Here is a 21,037-nt window from a genome sequence, read left to right as displayed (position 1 = left end):
TCCTATTTCTCAACTAAACTGATGTCACTGTTCCTCCTGCAGTCCTTCTGAATTCTTCAAAATAAATCTGCATGTGACCTCAACTGCCAAAGCTTCATCTGTATATGTAAGACAACCTTGTATTAATCTACTACACAAAGTACAATGGTAACCTCAGCAGCAATAGTTTAATGTGTGAATGTAAGATGACCCTGTATTTTACAAAGTACAAATTTGGGAAAAACCCTTACCTTTTACTGTATTTACCCAATTGTGATGTGGGGTTTTTCCAAAATCCGATATTTGAAAAATACAGCGTCATCCTATATTCGCAGATTAAATTACTGTTGTAGAAGTCGGCATTTTTGTGTTGTGTAATGTGTTGTTATAGATGCCATCTTACATTAATGTAGGAAGCTTTATAAACTGAGGTCATGTGAAGATTTATTTTCAGGAAATCAATAAGGTTGTATAGCGTCAAAAAATTGCTGATATTAGCGTTTGTACTCCTGTCCCTGATGCGTTCAGAGGCAATGTGTAATTTAATTATATGTTTTAATGGACTATTGTTTAATTGTTCCTTTCGCAAGGATCTGGTGGTTTAAAAAAATTAAAAATAAAGCTTAGTGTGAGATGGACGAGGAGCACCACGGCCAACTGTTGTTTGTCTGCTGCATTAAACATAGGCTGGCCACCCTTGTGCCTGCCGTGCGCATGACAAAAATATAGACCTAGACTAACTCCATAATGCCATTTCAATGTGGTTGGAATCTATTCTAATCTCCTTGTATTGCTTGGACTTCTTTTTTAGCAATAAGTTATTGTAAATGTTTTCTAGATTGATTGAAGAAAGTTGTCACAAAAGTAACACTATTTCTTAATTAGTTCTGTTGAGCAAAACATAACATCAATTTTACCAAAGTATATTATGCATTAGTGAAAGAAAAAACTTGACTATTTGTGTAGTAGTTGTGAAAAAGAGATCACAACTAAATCTTTTCCCGAGTTTGCTGCCTTTCCATTTGTGGTCAGAATTAAATTGACTTTAAGTTGGGAGAAATACTCAACAATAGTAGACATTTGTGCAGGTGACACTAAAATTCTAGACGGGGAAAAGCAGCACACTCACATCTTTCGTGCAGCAATGTCGTTAATGCTCACCGTGAAGGTATGATGTGAGCAAAACGGGGTGTGTCAACTGCTGGTTCTGTGAAGCCAATGAGACGGAAGCAAGTGACGACCTGTTTGGAAGCAAGACATCAATGAATATAACGTCACATTCTCATGTCAGTATCCGTATGAAATGCGCCATGTATTTTGAAAAAACAGTAATGTACTCAGGTCCCACAACAACCGCAACCTGAAGAAGCAGGATATATTTCGAAGGAACAGCTAGGTACTTGTGACAGCCAATATAAATGTCATTGCTGCTCGTATATAGAAAGATACTGCCTCTTTTCTCACCTCATTAGTTAGGTGAAATTATAATCCCAGATAATGATACCAATGATGATGATGACTAAAAATAGTAATACGGTACAGGACTGCCTTAGTAAGCAAAGAAGGTAGTGAAACTAAAAATTAATGCAAACCATTTTTATTTATTTTATTTCTCTTTGTGTCATTAAAATGTAGACTATCAAAAAATGGCATAACCTTAGAATAAGTATAATGGTAATCTTTTTCTGGAGATACTATATATCAAGGCAACAGTTTGTAATTTTGATTAGGTAGAATATGTTAAAAATAAAATTTTCTCAAAGAGACTCATTAAAAAAGGTGGGCTGTTTTTATTCAGGGGCATTTTACACCCTGGTCACTATGGTTATTGGTAAAATATGGCTGTGCAGTATCAGCATGGGAAGTTAGTGAGAACTGTGCAGGATTGTCAAGACCAGGAAAAGGGTGTCGTGTCACATCATTTTGGCTTCTATATAGAATACTGTTAAGCAATGAAAGATGTGTGCAAGTAGTGGCTAGAAAGTGGTTTTATGTATTCACAAGCAGGTACTCAAGCATCCAATGTGTGTCGCCATCATCTTGTCTATATATCTGCAACAGACCATGCATCTTCTTCCATAATGCAGTGCACATAAATACTGTCACCAGCATTGTGAGTCAAAAAAAAGATATTACTGTGGTGATCACAGTTTTGTAGCCTGTGTTGTTGAATGGCATAGGGAGTATATCTCAGGTGTGATGGTCACTGAAGGAAGGCATGTGAAAGTAGTAAGCAAAGAAGGTAGTGAAAAGTAGTGGAAAGTAGTCTTAATGGTGACCATTTCATTTGGATGCAGCCTCACAGTGCCAAATTCACATTCTTGAGGAAAAAATCTTGTTTCACAAAGAGCCTAGCATTCACCGCACGTTGGTCTATCGGTTATTCATATGATTTTAAACGCACCCCTGTTGGTTTTTAAACATTTTTGAACACATTCTAAATTGATTTCTGAGTGAATCTAAGTTGATTTTTGAATGCGTGCTAGTAATCACAAAGGGGGATGGGGCTATACAAGCTGAGTGGAGTGAAACTGAACGGATGAATGCCAGTCACTGTTTGTCTGTGTGGTTGACTGAGTTTGTGAATGATCAGCATTGTTATAATTACTAGTGAAATCCATAGGTTCAGACTACCAGAGTGGAAATAAATGACTAACAGCAATAACAGGTAAGAAAGTTGTACAGTCCTTGGCTATTCAGGGAGTAGCGTGGAAAATGCGTTGTACAAAACTGTAATAACGCCTAACCGGAGAATAATTGCAGGATAACCAAACTGGTGATTCTGGCAGGGTTAGTGATATTAACCGGAGAATCAATTTTGACAATGGCAGGAATAGTTACAGAATTAGTGATGACAAGATTGTTTGTTAGAACAACGAAGGGGAAGAAACGGGGACATCACACAAATTTTGGAAGAATTCAGAATTTATACAAAAATTTCATACTACTACTTTTGGATCTCATGCTTGAGAAACTGGAGCGTATGAGTGAAATGTGGAACTTTTCCTAACATAAAGCTTTTGGCTTGTAGCAGGCCAAATAGGCATTTCATATTGGTACTTCGTGAGTTGTATTCTCGTGTGTTATAAAAATGACCATGGCTGCCTCATTTATTTGGTGTGTGTTACAGTTTCTGCAATATTAGTAATGCCTATTTTGTTTTATCTAGCAGACAGTGACAAAGTAGACGTAATCAGATCGAGAAACCACACCAGTCTTGGGTACTATTTGTGTTAACAGCTTTTTCAGTAGTAGACAATGACATTTAGATTTTTCATGTAGTTAAATGTTTGACGAACTTTGTTCAGGTTATAGATTCTTTTGCGTAAGGGAAAGCATGCCATGTAAAGCTGTAGCAAGATTAGAGAGAACAAAAATCCTAGGACCTAAGGATTGAAGAAATGTGTACTGTCTTGCGTGTCTCTTGTCTTTACTGGGTTTATGTATTCTATATTTAATTTTATGTTACACAAATCAGCAAGGTATTGGCTAAGAGGCAATAAAGTGTACACATTTTGTAAAGAGTTCTTGATGTCTCAGTTACAAATAATCCTACCCAGTATTAATTGTGAGTTTTTAAGAATGGCAGGATGTCAAACAGGCTGATTGGGAGCAGGAGAGGCATCGCAGGTCATTTTAATTTCCACTGTTCTGAATGTAGTTTAATGGCATCCATTACAAAATTTACACAAAATATACAGAGCGAAAAACAGTGCCGTGCGGTAGAAGAACGCTGTATGAAGTGGTGTGGCACTGCACTTTTGCACACTAAAGACCAGATAACATGTCTTATATTTCCTTGAACATATATGCTGTACGTATCAGACAATTCAGAAAGGTGTGCGCTACAAAATTGACATATATTTGGAATCGTCGATTTTTGTAAATTTTTGACTCCTGTTTCAAATGCTCGAGGGAGTGGGGGCGCCACTATCTGGTATTGGCCTGGTTTGGAAATATCGAAGATCCTGGACTTATGCACAGAGCAGTCTGAGTTATAATGGGGAGGTTGGTAGTGTCTACATGACCCGTGTTTACAATTAGTGATTTTGCTGTTTCCTCTTCGTTTACTACACTCATGTCAAATGAAAACAAAATGGATTTCTGCAGCTGGGAGCCATAAAGTGAATTAAAATACTTTAACATAATTACAGAAGGCTAAAATATGTTATTAGTTTCAGATTTTATTTCGTTTCCACTTTCTGACAGTCAAGCGTTAATCGCCTTGCAGAACAATGAAGCTATTTTTGGAACACGCATTATGTTTGAGTATAATGACTTTTCTGGAGACTAGAAATCTACTCTGTAGGAATCAGCATGGGTTTCGAAAAAGACGGTCGTGTGAAACCCAGCTCGCGCTATTTGTCCACGAGACTCAGAGGGCCATAGACACGGGTTCACAGGTAGATGCCGTGTTTCTTGACTTCCGCAAGGCGTTCGTTTAATGAAGAAAGTAAGAGCATATGGGCTATCAGACCAGTTGTGTGATTGGATTGAAGAGTTCCTAGATAACAGAATGCAGCATGTCATTCTCAATGGAGAGAAGTCTTCCGAAGTAAGAGTGATTTCAGGTGTGCCGCAGGGGAGTGTCGTAGGACCGTTGCTATTTACAATATACATAAAAGACCTTGTGGATGACATCGGAAGTTCACTGAGGCTTTTTACAGATGATGCTGTGGTATATCGAGAGGTTGTAACATTGGAAAATTGTACTGAAATGCTAGAGGATCTGCAGCGAATTGACGCATGGTGCAGGGAATGGCAATTGAATCTCAATGTAGACAAGTGTAATGTGCTTCGAATACTTAGAAAGATAGATCCCTTATCATTTAGCTACAATATAGCAGGTCAGCAGCTGGAAGCAGTTAATTCCATAAATTATCTGGGAGTATGCATTAGGAGTGATTTAACATGGAATGATCATATAAAGTTGATCGTCGGTAAAGCAGATGCCAGACAGAAATTCGTTGGAAGAATCGTAAGGAAATGCAATCCAAAAACAAAGGAAGTAGGTTAGAGTACACTTGTTCGCCTACTGCTTGAATACTGCTCAGCATTGTGGGATCCGTACCAGATAGGGTTGATAGAAGAGATAGAGAATATCCAACGGAGAGCAGCACGCTTCGTTACAGGATCATTTAGTAATCGCGAAAGCGTTACGGAGATGATAGATAAACTCCAGTGGAAGACTGCAGGAGAGACGCTCAGTAGCTCGGTACAGACTTTTGTTGAAGTCTTGGGAACTTACCTTCACCGAGGAGTCAAGCAGTATATTGCTCCCACCTACATATATCTCGCGAAGAGACCATGAGGATAAAATCGGAGAGATTAGAGCCCACACAGAAGCATACCGACAATTCTTCTTTCCACGAGCAATACGAGACTGGAATAGAAGGGAGAACCGATAGAGGTACTCAAGGTACCCTCCGCCACACACCGTCAGGTGGCTTGCGGAGTATGGATGTAGGTGTAGATGTAGATATAGATATAGATATTTTTGTCGGTTTGCTAAAGAAATTTGGCTTTTATTAATCTTTTCCACTGAGACAGTCATTTTATTTGGAACGAAGTTTTTAATTCCACAGTTTTGGCTAGTTTCAACTGTTCGCTGCATTTCAAGAGCACATTTTCATATTCTAGTATGTATGGCATTATGCCATAATAAAGAACCAAACAAGAGATAATACAGTACTGGTACTCCAAGAGAATTTGCATCCAGAAAACCACACAGAAAAGCTTAATATCTGGTCGAGAATTCATTTTATTGGCCATCGAAGAATGACATGTGTTGGCTTCCAGAACAGCACATTATTGCAGTTATAACAGAATCATCAGGCAACACTATCTGGATGGCAATGTAGTTTCCCTCATGACATTCAGCAACAAATTATAAAGTAGCTTGAAGTAAATAGAAGATTAGGGTCCTAAAAGATACCTCTTGTCGCTCTGACCTGGCTCTTAAAGAAATGTATCATTAGACTTGGGAACCTGTGGTAAACAAAACCACCCGTGGCTGCTGTTGCACAGCTATCAAACATGGGCCTTATGGCAATGGGGATGCTGGTTTTCTCACTTTAAAAGAATTAAAAAAGCCAGCATTAATGAAGCCACCGTGGACCCCAGCAGCACATTTACACAGTTTCTCACCAGTACACTAATGTTGCACATAAAGCGCAAATTAAGCTAACACAAAGTATGATATACCTTAAACTGGAATTCAACGAGCAAATCAGTAGCATTACACAATAAAAGAACATACTAATAATTCTCTATGATGGGAATCCGTTTCAAAAAATGCAAGCAAGACTTCTGTGAAGTTTAACAAAATGTATACAATATGATAATACCGTAAAACTGGCAGTAGTAGTAGTAGTAGTAGTAGTAGTAGTAGTAGTAGTAGTAGTTGTTGTTGTTGTTGTTGTTGTTGTTGTTGTCGTCTTCTTCAGTCCAGAGACTAGTTTGATGCAGCTCTCCATTCTACTCTATCCTGTGCCAGCCTCTTCATCTCCGAATACCTACGGCAACCTTCTGAATCTGCCTACTGTATTCATCTCTTGGTCCCCCTCTACGATTTTTATTATCCACACTTCCCTCCAATACTAAATTGGCATTCCTTTGACGCCTCAGAACGTGTCCTACCAACCAATCCCTTCTTCTAGTCAAGTTGTCACAAATTCCTCTTCTCCCCAGTTCTATTCAGTACCACTTCATTAGTTACCTGATATACCCATCTGATCTTCACCATTCTTCTGTCACACCACTCTCTTCTTGTCTAAACTATTTATTGTTGATGTTTCACTTCCATACATGGTTACACTCCATGCAAATACTTCCAGAAAGGATTTCCTGACACTTAAATCTATACTTGATGTTAACAAATTTCTCTTCTTCAGAAATTTCAGCTGAAATACTTCACGGAATTGTAACAAAAAAAGCCCCTTTCTTCTTCTTCTTCTTCTTCTTCTTACTCCATTTCACTTCTTAGTCATCAAGACTTTTGATATTACCTTCTGGAGAGAGGACTCAGCAATTGTAGGACGTCATAAAAGATGTCAGATTTGAGTGTCAGTGGAATACGGTTAAGCTTTCAGTGCACCTCCACCTTCTTGCCTTTATGGTTTAAAAGAGTTTGCAAAAGACACTTTTTTTGTAAAAGTGAAATAAAAAACACATTTTGACTTTTTTTATAAAAATTGTCAGCTTTGCCCTAATTGTGTACACCATAGGAGACTGAAATTGTAGGTTCTAAAACCTTGTATTGTTAAGGTATTAAGCACAAAGTTTTAAATTTATTCCACATTTACTTTTGAAAATATAAAAAACTGAGCTTCATATTTTTTTTCAAGCAACAGTTTTTTTCGGGAGCCTTAGCTGCAAATTATTCACGTAAAATTGCTGAAGAGATCTTTATCATTGTTATTATTATTATTATTATTGTTATTGTTATTAGTTCTGTTGCACAATGTGGCCAAGTTTTGTCTCTTTCAAGAAAATGTTGCCTATTATGTCTCCAAGTCCCTGAAAACTTGGGGGTCCGCTGTTGAAAACTGTGCTAAGGGCCAAAATAAAGGAGGACTATATCTCTGCAAGTATTGAGTTGGTGGTAATGAAACTTAACCATTTATTATTGTTTATTATTTTATCAAAATTTATGTTGCTCGAGTGGGGAAACTCTAGACCAGTTTGCATGGAATGACCCAATTACAAACTATTGTCCACCCCCCCCCCCCCCCCCCCCCCCGCCCCACCCCCCCACCCCCAAATTTTCCATAACCCCCAGAAGATAATTTACTCAGCCAAAATGGCTGTTGTAAAGTGAACAGGTTATATTTATTGATTTGAAGAATACTATGCAAATCAGTATGTAATCACTAAAAAAGTTATTTACTTCTTGACTTTTGTGCTTTGTCGTATTTGTGAAAATGCTTGTATTGGTTTATACGTGCTGCATAACATGATAACATGATTCAATGTAATGGATACATTACTTATACAATCCTCAATGTGTTTAATCCATAATAATAATAATATTAAATGTGAAAGTAACTGTTAAATTTTCATGACTAAACTGGCGAACGGATTTCGACGAAATTTGTTTTGCAGTAGCGTGAACCCTGAGGAAGAACATAGGCTTATTTTGAGAGTGGGGGTATAAATCGATCCCTAAGAGGGTGAAGTAGGGAGTATTCATTTCCTTGAAAGTTATTTGTGATTTATGTTGAGGCTCTTGAATCTTTTGTGTATGAACTGAAATAATCATATAATGAAATTATACCTTTGAGACCATTTGTTTGCTGCTCCTATTAGTATTGACTTGGTTATAAGAACTGTAACATGGAAGTAACTTAGCAGCATAGAGTCCAAGGAGAATACAGTAGCCATTGCTCAGTGAGCAATCTATTCCAAAGCACTGGGTGACTTCATTTATTCAGAAGGGGAGACCAATACCGTTTGACTTCTTTTGGCAGGTTGACATTGTAGTGTGATGATAGAATTGAGACAAATGCCCTGCAATCTATCTCAAATGATTTTATGGAAACTATTTGGAGAAAAAAAAATCGTTAAACTGTGCAGGGCAGCTTCAGGATGTTATACCCATCATTTCGTTAATGGTCATTGTTATTGCGATAATTCAGTTAAGGGACTGCATGAAATTCAAAAAAGTCTGCAATAAAAAGAGGGGTCATGATGATTTTGTGTGTGGTTCATATTACATAATATGCTGTCGTGTATGAATTTTAGCTAATATATTACATTTTTCTTTAGACTTGGATGAAGATCTCTATCTGTCACCAGTTTTGAGAAAATTGATCTTATGTACCATACTCACTTGTGATTGCGTATATTAGCGATAAAACCAGAATGAAATATCCTTAACATTACTCATATTTCATAAACAGTTTGAGATATCAAAAATAAATTTAGTCAAATTATATTAAGCAAAGAGTAGAGCATTTTGCTCTATGGTTATTATGGAAAACTTCATTATCTACATGTTACTCCGTTAAATAGATACTTTTACGATGAAGGAATGTAATTTTTAAGAGCTATATATAGCTGGTGAAACGAGAAATTCTGCAAGTTTTGGAACAACGTAAGTGAAGACTTCACACATTTATTTTTGTACTGAGGCTGGGCGTTTTGTTAAGATGTCAACCTTACTTGTCCTCAGATGTGCACTTTATAAATTTAAATAAACCACTGTTTCAGAGTTCTCTCGCTGTTGTGTATGCACAACATGTTAGTGAGGTGACATTGTGTAAACTGTGCTGTGTTTTATCAAAAGAAACAGATTTTGATATGGCAATGAGAGAAATGTAGGTTTTAATTAATTTGCCACTCATGATGCTTCTCTGAAAGTTACGAATGGTTAATAAATTGCTGCTTTTGTTACACTTTCAGTGGGATTCTTTTTAGATACTAAGGAAATCGGAAATGACAATAGATCTTATGGATGGTCGCCATGCAAGTGCAGGTGGGGAGTGGTTCCATGTAATATTTACAAAAGATGTGAGCCTAGGATTCAGTTTAGAATGACACTTCCCCTCCAGCACTTGGCATTTCCCCCACAGCATGTTGACAACCTACTTGCAACCACCATCACTATTGCTCTCCCCATTCCTGCCCTTCCAAGTGCACATCTACTAGCCATGTTATTCTGCACACGCTCTGCTTACTTCCATTTTACCATTTTGCACCTGCCGGATACAGATTTGTTTTTCTGACATTACCTACGATCTGCCCACCATTTCATGATTTGTAAAACACATTTTAGTACGCTTGTTGCAAGACTCATTCCAAGTAACAGCATATGTAGTATGTTGAAAATGAGTTGTGTGAAATTAGGTCATAACTATACTTACATATCTTTCAAAGATCATGTGTTGCTGTTGGTTTGTTGCCTGCAAACAGATTAGAAAGCAAACTCATTGAATAATGAACTTTTCTCACAACTTTCCTCTTTCATGATAATGTAATTGTCTACTGTTGATATAAAGTAAGTACGGAAATGTCAATTGAATGTTCTCTTCCCCCTCCTCTCCTCTCTCCTTTGCCTTTTTCCACCACCTCTGATGTCAAGTGTACCCAGCTTTCTGACTGGTTGAACCATTTCTAACTTTTATAAGAATTTATTATTGTCGGTATTTACTCCATGTTTGAGCCACTTTTCTTTATAAGCTACTAAACATGAAAGGTTAATTGAGAAATGTTGTTTACCATGATAGAGAAACTTTTGCTGATTATTTCGGTTGATATTACAGATATATACTGTACTCCATCCATCAAAAATGGAAAGGGCGTCCACTTGTACTCCATAGTCTTTTAAAATGTACCGTTTGTACATATATTTAGGAGTTAAGGAGATCACCCACTGAATAGCAGAAGTGTTGAACTGTTGACAGCCACACACAAGTGACTAAGAAAATCTTGTTTGATTTCAGAACAAATCCTTTGTTGAGCTAGAGTGGACACACACACACACACACACACACACACACACCTGTACTGGCTGGACACACAGTGCTGGGATTGTATTTTGGCAGGAGTAGGGTGGGGCGGGTAGAGGGAAGAAGCAGAAGAGGGTTTGGGGGTGGGTAAGTAGTGGCTTGGAGAAGGGAGAGCAGGTTTGTTGGCTAGGAATGTGAGAGGGGGGGTGCCAGGTGCATGGGTACCAGAGACGATAGGGAGTCGCACTCAAAAGAAGAGGTCATTTCATTCCAAGTGGTTTAAAGGTTCCCACATGACCATCACGGATTTTGATGAAATTTTGAATGAACAAGTTCACACATGCCCAATGAACACTGATAAAGTCTCACAATCATTAATTTAATACTTCCAGAGTCGTAGTTCATTTTGTTCGACCCCATAGTGCAGTTATCAATAGTGCACCCACGAGTTTTGAGCAACTTTGAAACATAATGTCTCCGGTAATATTTTCTTGATAGAAACAAAACTAGGTCATCTTGTACAACTTTTTATGCTCTCTTTTAAAAAAATAATAAAAAAAATTTCCTCGGTGATTTGCATAATGATAATTTGAAGCAAAAATGCTGAAAAAATAAATGTTTGGAAAAATGTGTAGTTTTGTATTTTATATCTCCGAAAGTAAGAGTGCGATAATCCTGAATCATTGCTATAAAAGACTTGTCAGTATAGGGTCTTAAGATATAAAACTTCATTCTCCTACTGCTTTCCAGTAGTTGACAAATAGAAGGCAAATTTGACAGTCTTTATAAAAATACCAAAAATGTCTGTTTTTGACCCAGCTTTACAAAGTGTCTTCTGCAAACTATTTTAAACCATTTTCTTTAGAAAGACCATATTCTTAACTGTATTTGGTTTCAAAGCGTGAGCACATAAGGCGCCCCCCCCCCCCCCCTCAAAAATATTAGATGATGACAAGTTGGAGTTGCATTGAAAAGTTCCCCATATTTCACTGATAATCGAATTCAATCTGACATCTTTTATTATGTTCTACAATTGTTTAGTTTTCTCTGGGGAAGATAATATGAAGTCTTGATGACTAGGAAGTTGAATGAATTACAAAATTAGTAGGAAGTGATATAAGTATGAATAACTTGAAAAACTTTTACAAAAGCAATGTTTTTTCGCTACTCATCATGACTTATTTCAGCCTGTTTTTGTGCTACAACCACAGGATCAAACTGTTTCTAAACTTTACAGTTTAATTCTGCATTATCAGACAGTGGAGGTCATGGTAGGGTAGTAAAGTTGTGTAACAGCTGCAGCACACATCATATAAGTAACCTACAGGTTTCAAACCACTGCCATATTGCGAAAATTTTGGTAAAGTTCACAGCAGTCTTCCTGATGTTTCTTGGAATGAATTCATGTTGCAGAGAATTATTAGTATTTATTTTTGTTGCCTAATGCTATTCATGTACTAATTTCATGCTGGTGTTGAGGTATAGTGTGCCTCATGTTAGCATAGCCTGCAGTTAATGTGAAACATTAGTATACACATGGAATATTGTATAAATGTACTGGTGTTGTCCATGTGGGCTTAACCACATCTGGTTTCTTTTATAGTTTGAAAACCAGTATCCTCATCATCTTAGGGGCCATGCCCGATAACTGTGCAACAGCAACCATGGCTGAATTTCTTTACCACATGTTCCCAAACCTGATAAGGATTTCTTTGCACAAGATCCCAAGCCGATGATACATTTCTACATGTGTCAGACGCCAAATTTAAAAGGGTTTTCTCTTAGGCTCCTACTCTTATGTTTACTTTATGCTACTTGAATTTTTTAAAGGTTTCATTAATTTGCTGCAGAATATAATGAGGAAAAGTATACTACCAGCCAGATGACACCACTGATGGGAGTGTTTGGGAAAAATTTTCGTCAGACAGAAACCAAAGGATTCCTTATTCCATTTCATGTTTTATAAAAAGAATTTTGTAGAGCTGAATGCTGTATAGACATCTAAAAGGAAGAGGAAGGACTACTTGTTTGTAGTGTCTCTGAATCAGCTTATTTCAGTCATCTGAATTTTTGATATTACCTTCAACTGTGAGTACTAAACAACTGTAGAGACATATTTAATAAGTCTCGGCTGTGAACTCTGTCGTCGTCCCCCCTCCCCCAACCACATTAATGGAGGTGCATGCAGGTGGTGTTATCATTTAATAAGTATCAGCTGAATATGAACCCATTTTTCACTGAAATTCCCCCATGCCATTCCTTTTTAGGACCTTATATGCTCGCATTGCAAAACCAAATATAGTTTTTTAGGTGATTTAGAACATGGTCTTTCTAAACAAAACTGTTTAAAAGGATTGGCCGAAGACTTTTTCATGAAAGTGGGCCAAAAATAGCCATATTTAGAAAAATCATCAACTTTGCTCACGATTTGTGAACTTTTGGAAAGCGATAGGGGAATGAAATTTTCTTTTCTGAGACCTTGTATTGGTATGTTGTTATGGGCAATGTTTCAGGTTTAACCCACAGTTACTTTCGGAAATATAAAAAGCTAGACTTCATATCTTTTTAAAGTGTGTATTCCTCCTGTACCACACTCCTATTCAGTTATCATCAGCTTCCCACCCATCTCTCCGTCTCTTTCATTGCTGTTACTTAATAAGGGTAAGTGCCTTTTTCCATTCCACGTCCTGTAACATTTACACAGAGTGATAAAGATGTGCGAGTTTCACTGCATAAGGAACCAATACATCGATGATATGGATAGCTGTTTGTAGTGAAGTAACTGAAATGAAGAATGTTGACAACAGTCAATTTATCTTGCTGTGATACTGATTGGGTCGCCACAGCATGAAGTTTAATTTTGTCAGAAATGAATAGTGACTACTCTTCCACAGTGCTTCAAATTAGAGTGTTCTCATGTGACATACTAATTGTTCAGAATAGTGTGAACTCAAATGATAAACATTTCATAACAGTCATATTATAAGATACTTTGGCTTCAGAAAGAGTAATTTCTTCTGTGTGACAATTCCTTTCAGAGTTTTTAATTTTGTATTTTTTATGCTATAGGAGCCTGTCACAAAGCTATTCCTACCAGAAAATGTTTCCAGCATTAAATATTCCAAGAAGAAAGTAAAAATCACCAACAAGAAAGAGGTACCACGATTACAATATCTAATTTTAAAATTTTTTGTATGTTGCAAAGGCCAATGCAATTTAGGTATCAGATGAGATGTAACACTTTCACATTATATATGGATGGGCATACTTGTATTCACAGTACAGTCAGTAAGAACTCTGAATGAAACAACCATTTCTGAACAGCAGAAACATTTTTCTGAGGGCTGGTAGGCGATGAAGACTCAAGTCTCGGCTGTGAACCCTGTCGTCGTCCCCCCTCCCCCTCCTGCTCCAACCACATTAATGGAGGTGCATGCAGGTGGTGTTGCCAGACTGTGGCAGAGAGCAGGAGGTAGGGGGTGTAAAGACAGCACTCAGCAGAAGAAAGTCGTACATTACGGAACTGGTCGGTTGCAACAAGTCAAATTGCCAAAACATCACACCATCTGAATGAGGCCACCCATCTGAATACACGAGCAGTTCAGAATCTCATGTGATAAGGAAATAAAAATCCCAAAACGTGGATTTGTATATTTTGTTTTAAGAGTTGATCAGATATGAGCCGAGTGCAAGATTTATTTCACACTCTTAACACTGGAGCAGATGGACGATTGAGTGGTCTTTTTATATGTGCTTGACCACTACTAAAATGTTATTACTGGTAACAAGCTCATTGTTTTACTTATGAATGGGATGTGAAATCTCTTTAATATGTCTATGAAGCCTTTCACGATGGAATTGTCGGATAAAAGTTTTTGGTGAACTTGATACATTAGATTTAGATGAAGTCCCAAGCTTTCTGTGATCTCCTTCATCATTGTTGTCAGGGATTAAGTCTGACACCTCTTTCACTTTCAGAAACATCCGTCCTAAACACTGGAAGAACTGCGCTCGAACAGTTCAAGGATCCGTATTATGTTAGTGTTTTTCAATAGCAAATGCATCATTTGTAAAGAGATGGTGTTTTCTGGAACCATAATTAGTATGGAGTTTTATCAACAAGTGTTCATCAAATTGCAGCTTGAGATCACTGACTCATTAAGCCAGTTATTATGTGGTCTCTCTCAACCTGCTTCTGTGTGACAGTGCCTTGTCTCCTGTGCAGCTGTTCATCACAGAAAAGCTAACGTCAGTGTTGCGTAATTCAGCTTGTTCACCAGACTTCACAGCTGTGAAATTTTCTTCTTTCCTAAACTGAAAAGTTACTTCTTGAGCTCAAGATAAGACTCAAGTGAGGTGGTCTTGGAAGGCTTTGACAAATAAAACTCCAAACAGTTCAAAAGGAAGACTTCTCTGAAGCCATGACTACATTGGAAACATATTCTGATAAATGTTTTGTTTCAGAAGGACTTCATTTTGAGTAAACATACATTAAAAACTCATATGCCTCAGATTTTTAATGTGGCAGTGTCTTGAGCCTTGAACTTGGGGTCTGTACTGTGTATACGATATGATCAACCATTCTTCTCTCTTAAAGCCTCATTAAGCTACAGATTCCAATTAATTGCATGCATAGCTGAGATTTCTCTCCTCCACATTCACTATTATGAAAATAAACAGAGAATTATTCTGGAACTCCATTTCTTCAGCTAGGTGTTGCATGATGAATTGAGATTTCCACCTTGTGCAGGATACAAAGCTGTCCCGAATTTCTGTCGCCCTGGGATCTATCAGGTGTAGTTACCTTATCTAATAGTTTCAGACCTTGTCTTTGGTAGTTGCTGTGCAGATGCATGTGTATGTAAAGCCACTGCTAATATCATTGATAAGTTTTCACAAATGATTCTGTCTAAATGAGAAGAATTAATTTGCGTGGACAGTTGCAGTATTAAGAACAACAATTATCAAGGCAGAAGAAAATTATTAAAGTAATGAATTTATGTGAAACTGATTAAACTAATGCAGTGAATCAGTGATATACTTTTCGCTACCACAATGGTGGTGGTGGTGGTGGTGGTTGTTGTTGTTGTTGTTGTTGTGAATAAAAATGTGTCCCTGGGATGGAAATGTCATTTTGTGGTGTTTAATAATTCATACACATATTAATGGCTGTGTTGTTCTCCATATTTTACTCACTTTATTGTCACGTTTGTGAAGACCTATCAGTATTGTAATATTTCCAATGTCTACTTATTGTTTTTTGGTGATATCTGTATTAATCTAAAGATCAATTTTATAAAATTTTGATATTATGTATTAATGTGTAATTATATTTAACTGTCACGCATTAATATTCTTCATGTTGAGGATTTAACATTCTTACACTGGATTCTTTTAACAATTTATGTTCTTTTTTAACAACAATAATAATAAAAACAGTTTATATGTAAGCCCCATGTTACATGGGTGTGCCATTTAGAAGATAAATTCTGATCCTGTTTACCTTCCTGAGAGACAGCAATGTAAATGTGACAGAAACTGAGTGCACACAGATCAATATGCACGATACAGTAAAGATTACAGTACAAGCAGGCATAGATTCAAACTTCCAACTTTTTAATACATTTTGGTGAGAACTTGTAAACCAGTCATTGATCAGTTGATTGTGTTAATTTTTCTCTATTGCCATTTTCATCATTTGAACAAGCTACTGAACTGTTGAGGTACATTTAAGTATTTTAACTTTGTCAATTTTCTCTCGAACAAAATGCTGTGAGTCAGTATGCTTAGAGCACCACTTATTTTTGATAAAATGATAGCTTATTTGTCCTGAGAGTTTAACGCCTTTTTCAGGAACAACATATGTTTCCCTCATTAATCTTTTCATCTCGTAAAATTCCCTATGTCCACAATGTTAAGTTGCACTCGATTTTGAATCAAAATAATTATAATTTTCCCGCGATTTATGCAGTAACGAAAAAAATGTTTGCGAAGAAAAAATATGATGCTGGCATGATGTTGGCCATCCAGTAGCATTTACAAAGATTACATGGTTAAGTTTATTGACACCAGAGCACTCTACTCTGTGGACTTGAACCGGTAAAGGTGTTAAAGTTCGGCGTGGTGGCTGGAGGGAGTAACTAGGTTTGTTTGAATAAAGAGTTAATTACTAATCACAATCATTTCCAAACTGTGTCTACTGTGCATACGCAGTTTCATGATTGTTGTAATCATCATGGCACCTTTGCTGAGAATGACAAAAAAATGTCGTAAACGGCAGGAAAATGTTAATTCCAGGAACATAAAGGCGGAGTTATACTGTACTTCATAATAACAGATTGCTTCTGATGAGTGTGACATCATGACTGTTTACATTAGGTTTGTTTGAGCAGTTGCTGTGGGCTCATGTTCAGTTAAGTCGCATATGAAGCAGTTCCTGCATCTGGCTACTTGAAGTGTGGCTGTTAGCTGTATTGGCAGTAGCAGCGAGCAGTCATATGCTATCTGATAAATTCCTTTGCTGCGCCCAAGCTGACAGATTTGAACATGTGCAGAGCAGTCTGAGTTGTAGAGGGGAGGAGATAGTCTCCACGTGAACCGTGTTTACGTTTCGTGATCTTGCTTTTTCCTCTTTGCTTACAGCTCTCATGTAAAATGAACTCAAAACGGATTTCTGTGGCCTGGAACTATCGATGAATTCAATCAGTGAATTCACATTAATTACAGAAGTCTAAAATACGTAATTACTTTGTTTTCTTATTTCCATGTTTTTGCCAGTCAAGCACTTATCATTCGCCTTGCAGAACAATGAAATAATTGCTGTTGGTTTGCTACAGAAATTTGTCTTATCAATCTTTCCCACTGAGGAAGACTTTTTATTTGAAATGAAGTGTTTCATTCCACACTATTGGCTAGCTTCAACTGTTCACTGAATTTCAAGTGCACGTTTACATCTTCTGGTATTACGCCATAATAAAGAACCAAATATGAGATAATTCAGTAGTGTTATTCCAAGAAAATTTACATTCCAAAAACTACTCTGAAAAGCTTAATATCAGATTGGGACCTACTTCATTGTGAATGTGGACATATGAATGTGCACTTTAAGCCAAATTATGCGTCTTAGTAGGGTTTACAAAATTCCGATGCTCATTGAATATCCTCTGATGTCCTGTTTCTTTTATGACATAATTTAAGATCTCTTAATGCTTTATATGTACAAATATACGAGCTTCCTATGTTATTGGAGCTACGCAAGAGCAGTAAAAAATGCCTGTTTTCGCAGCCTGTGGCAACTGCTGAAGCGAACGTATTTCCAACAGGTAGTAAGAAAATATTGCAAACGGCGGTTTGAAAAGCGTTACTTTCAAATTAAATTTCCTTTTACAAAGGATGAATTATGTTACGTATGAGAATGTGCAATGAATTTATTAAATCACAGAGCATTTGGCTCGCATTTAAAACTTAACACTTTGGGGTGCAGTTATTTAGAAGAATTTCCAGCATACGAAAATATGCAGCATATATGTTGCTGCACATCAAAGATCTTTCAAAAGCATCTCTCTCTCTCTCTCTCTCTCTCTCTCTCTCTCTCTCTCTCTCTCTCTCTCTCAAGTGCCGGAAAATTCTATGCCGGTGTATAAAACCTTAACCATTCAAAGGGTTCACAAGTTTTACAGTTTTGCCGGAAAGTATACTACAGTCATTTAACATGGAAAAAGTGTATTTTCACGTTGGTAAAAATTATTTTTAACCAGGATATCCGGGATTTTTTGCCCCCCTTCCTTGTCCGTGTATTCACCCTGTTTTAATACATTTAGTTGTAGCATAGAAATCATACATTTAGAAAATGAAATGTCTGATTTGCAGAGTTCCCAGCCCCAAACTTCATACTCCCGCCTCTCTAAGAACTATTGTCAGTAAAAGTAGCAGGGGCTGAACAGTATAGACAGTGCCTAATATGAATATGCTACATGGGAAGGAGAACATGAGTGATTTTTATTTGTGGTTAATGCAATTGGGGCAGGTATTTCCAAACGTGGATGTACTATACAGGAAAATGTGGTAATAAGGGATGTGCAGTTCCACTGTATCTTAGTGAATTTTATGCTATTATTAGTGCGCAGGTTTCATCATAATCAAAATGATTTTTTTATGCATGTCTTTTGGTAACATGATTTTCATTGTTTACAGTGTGGCCTTGTTAAATGTTTTGTGATTTTTGAAAATCTGTTCAGCATTAATAATATTTTGTGTGGAAGACAACTGAATTTTTTCTTCTTTTATAGACATTTGTCAGTGTTATCCAGTTATTGTGTGCCTTTCAGTATCAATGCATTTGATTTGAATAAATATGTAGAAAGTTATCAAACATCCTCATCCACATTCTTGGGTGGAGGAATTCTAAAAGACTCAGATAAACATCAAAGATGAATTCTTCTGTACTGTTCTCATTTGGGCTTGTGGCCTGCAAATTTTTGATTGGCCCAGTAGTCTTCAGTTATGTTTAAACTTACTCCAGTCTTATTTGTTAGTTCATCTTCATTTTATGTGCGAAAAAAATAAAAATTTAAATTTATTCTTGTGATTGATCATAATTATGTTTCAAATGAATTCTCGTAAATCATTTCTTCATTATAAGTGACGCTTCTTGCTTTTGCTGATCACTTATGAGCAAGTTCAGATAACCAGTACACTTTACTGTCCGTGCAGTAAATTACAGATTACAGTCACTGTGTTTCATGTGCTACAACTACTATTCATAGGTGTTGAAAACTTGACCTCTTTTCGTTCCAAGCTTTGTTGGTCAACATCTTGTGTTCTTTCTTAGATGCTCCATTTAGGAAATGCATTACTGTGGAGACTCTTCTATCCCAAACTTTGTGAAGAAGTGAGTTTCAAAGAGTAAGCACCATACTTTCACAGCAACAGTTGTTGCAGTTACAAGCATTTTTTCTCGCATATGACTTAAAGTTGTCTGATTCTAATTTGAATTTACAAATTACTTTCCATTGTTTGTGCAAAAGATACGAATCTTCATTATAGTTTGGTTTTCAGTGAGTTTCTTAAGAATTCAAAATATTTCTGGTTCCTGAATTCTATTGTAAAGGGTATGCAAGAAAGCCTGTTTTTACCAGTCTTAAGTATCCAGCTTCTTTAATTCATGTGGTATGTTTTGATCTAGACAGATTAAAAATATGTGGTTCAACATTTCATTAACTTGAGATGTTGAAGCCTTCGAAGGAAATTTGATCTGGTTACCTTCCAAGAATGTGCCACTAGGTGTGTATTTAGTTCCTTTACATATGATGTCTTTGGCTAAACATTTATGTAGCGCTTCTGTTGTATGAGATTGTCAGTCTCCCTACGCAGTGGTGTGGCACAGATTAGCGTCATTTGAAAATGTTGCTGTATTTGCTCCAGCTGGTCAGCCTGATTTGTACATGGAATTGAGATGGAGTGCTATGGAAATAAGGTTGGTTGCTGTGTCATCAGTATGGCAGCACTTACTATTGAAATCAGATCACTTTTTTCTATTATGTTTTATATACCCAAAGCAAATGTGTCAAAATTCTGCTATGTAAGTACCTTTGTTAATTTATTTCTTCCTTTTGTACAAATTTCATACACATGAATAAGTGTGCAGTCAATTCCTTTTGTAAGTATACACTTGTTCTTGGCTGTGATAACTATTAAACTGGGCACTGTGTTGAATGAATTTAATTATATATCAAACAATAAGTGTGGACTTGGAATAGCAATATTATGAAAAGGATAAATTGCTGTGTACCACATACAGGAGGTCTTCAGTTGTAGACAGGCAGTGAAAAGCCTGTTAAAAAAAAAAACACACACACACAAAACAAAAGCACTGCGCGCACACACACACACACACACACACACACACACACCGCTATGGTCGGGGCAAAGTTGTCATGTGGTTTTTTTTATGTATATATATATTTCCAAAGGAGCACTTCTTTGTCTGAAAGGTTGTGTTTAACATTCTTTTCATGGTGCCTGTTGTGATTCAGTGCATCCTCTGTGTTGTTAGTAGGAATCCAGCCTTCTCATAATATTGTTTTAATTGTGTATGTGCTTTGATAAACTTGGAAATGCACCAGTCAGTTTTAAAGGCAGTATTTGTTGCTGGAGATTTAAAAAAATATTGTACATGTTGTTGCCTTTGGCAATGGCTTACAGTAGATCTCAATTTTTCTCCAGTGTTCTAAGTTAAATTGGTGTGTTGTGACAAGGAGGACTTTCAGGAACATGACATCCATTATTCCTATGATAATTCCATTTAGCCTGAAGGATTGCATTGGCCAGAAAGTGACTTCAAGCAAACATTGCTTTATATTGTACTGTAATTTTATGTTCAATAAATATTCTGCGATAGGAATGTTCAGATTTTCCAAATCAGTAATTTGAAGTTGAGAGCCTCCGTAGACCTCTCAGCTTATCCTACACATCTGTGGCTTTTGTAAAAGGCTGGAAAACTATATGATTTGATAAATGAATGAAAGTATCTTCACTCTTGTGGCATCTCCCTTTGTTTCATATATGGGATTTTTAAAAATCATCCCCCCCCCCTCCCCCTTACTCTCATA

At 36.9% G+C, this 21,037-nt stretch overlaps 1 protein-coding gene across 5 annotated transcripts in view; it reads left to right on the top strand.

Moving 5' to 3' along the window:
• Positions 1 to 21,037, top strand: part of LOC126471412 (calponin homology domain-containing protein DDB_G0272472) — a 162,988-nt gene that overhangs the window by 103,243 nt on the left and 38,708 nt on the right. For 4 of the 5 annotated variants that reach the window (XM_050099549.1, XM_050099558.1, XM_050099576.1 and 1 more), the window contains one exon: positions 13,497 to 13,583. The exons of the other annotated variant lie outside the window; for it this stretch is intronic. In XM_050099549.1, the coding sequence (XP_049955506.1) occupies positions 13,497 to 13,583 (87 nt within the window). The remainder of the gene's footprint in view (positions 1 to 13,496; positions 13,584 to 21,037) is intronic. 5 annotated transcript variants of the gene reach the window in all.

Source organism: Schistocerca serialis, chromosome 1 (genome assembly GCF_023864345.2).
Source record: "Schistocerca serialis cubense isolate TAMUIC-IGC-003099 chromosome 1, iqSchSeri2.2, whole genome shotgun sequence".
In the NCBI taxonomy this organism is placed as follows: Eukaryota; Metazoa; Arthropoda; class Insecta; order Orthoptera; family Acrididae; genus Schistocerca; species Schistocerca serialis.
The sequence above is the reverse complement of the archived record's forward strand: the minus strand, read 5'-3'. Positions and strand labels throughout refer to the sequence as shown.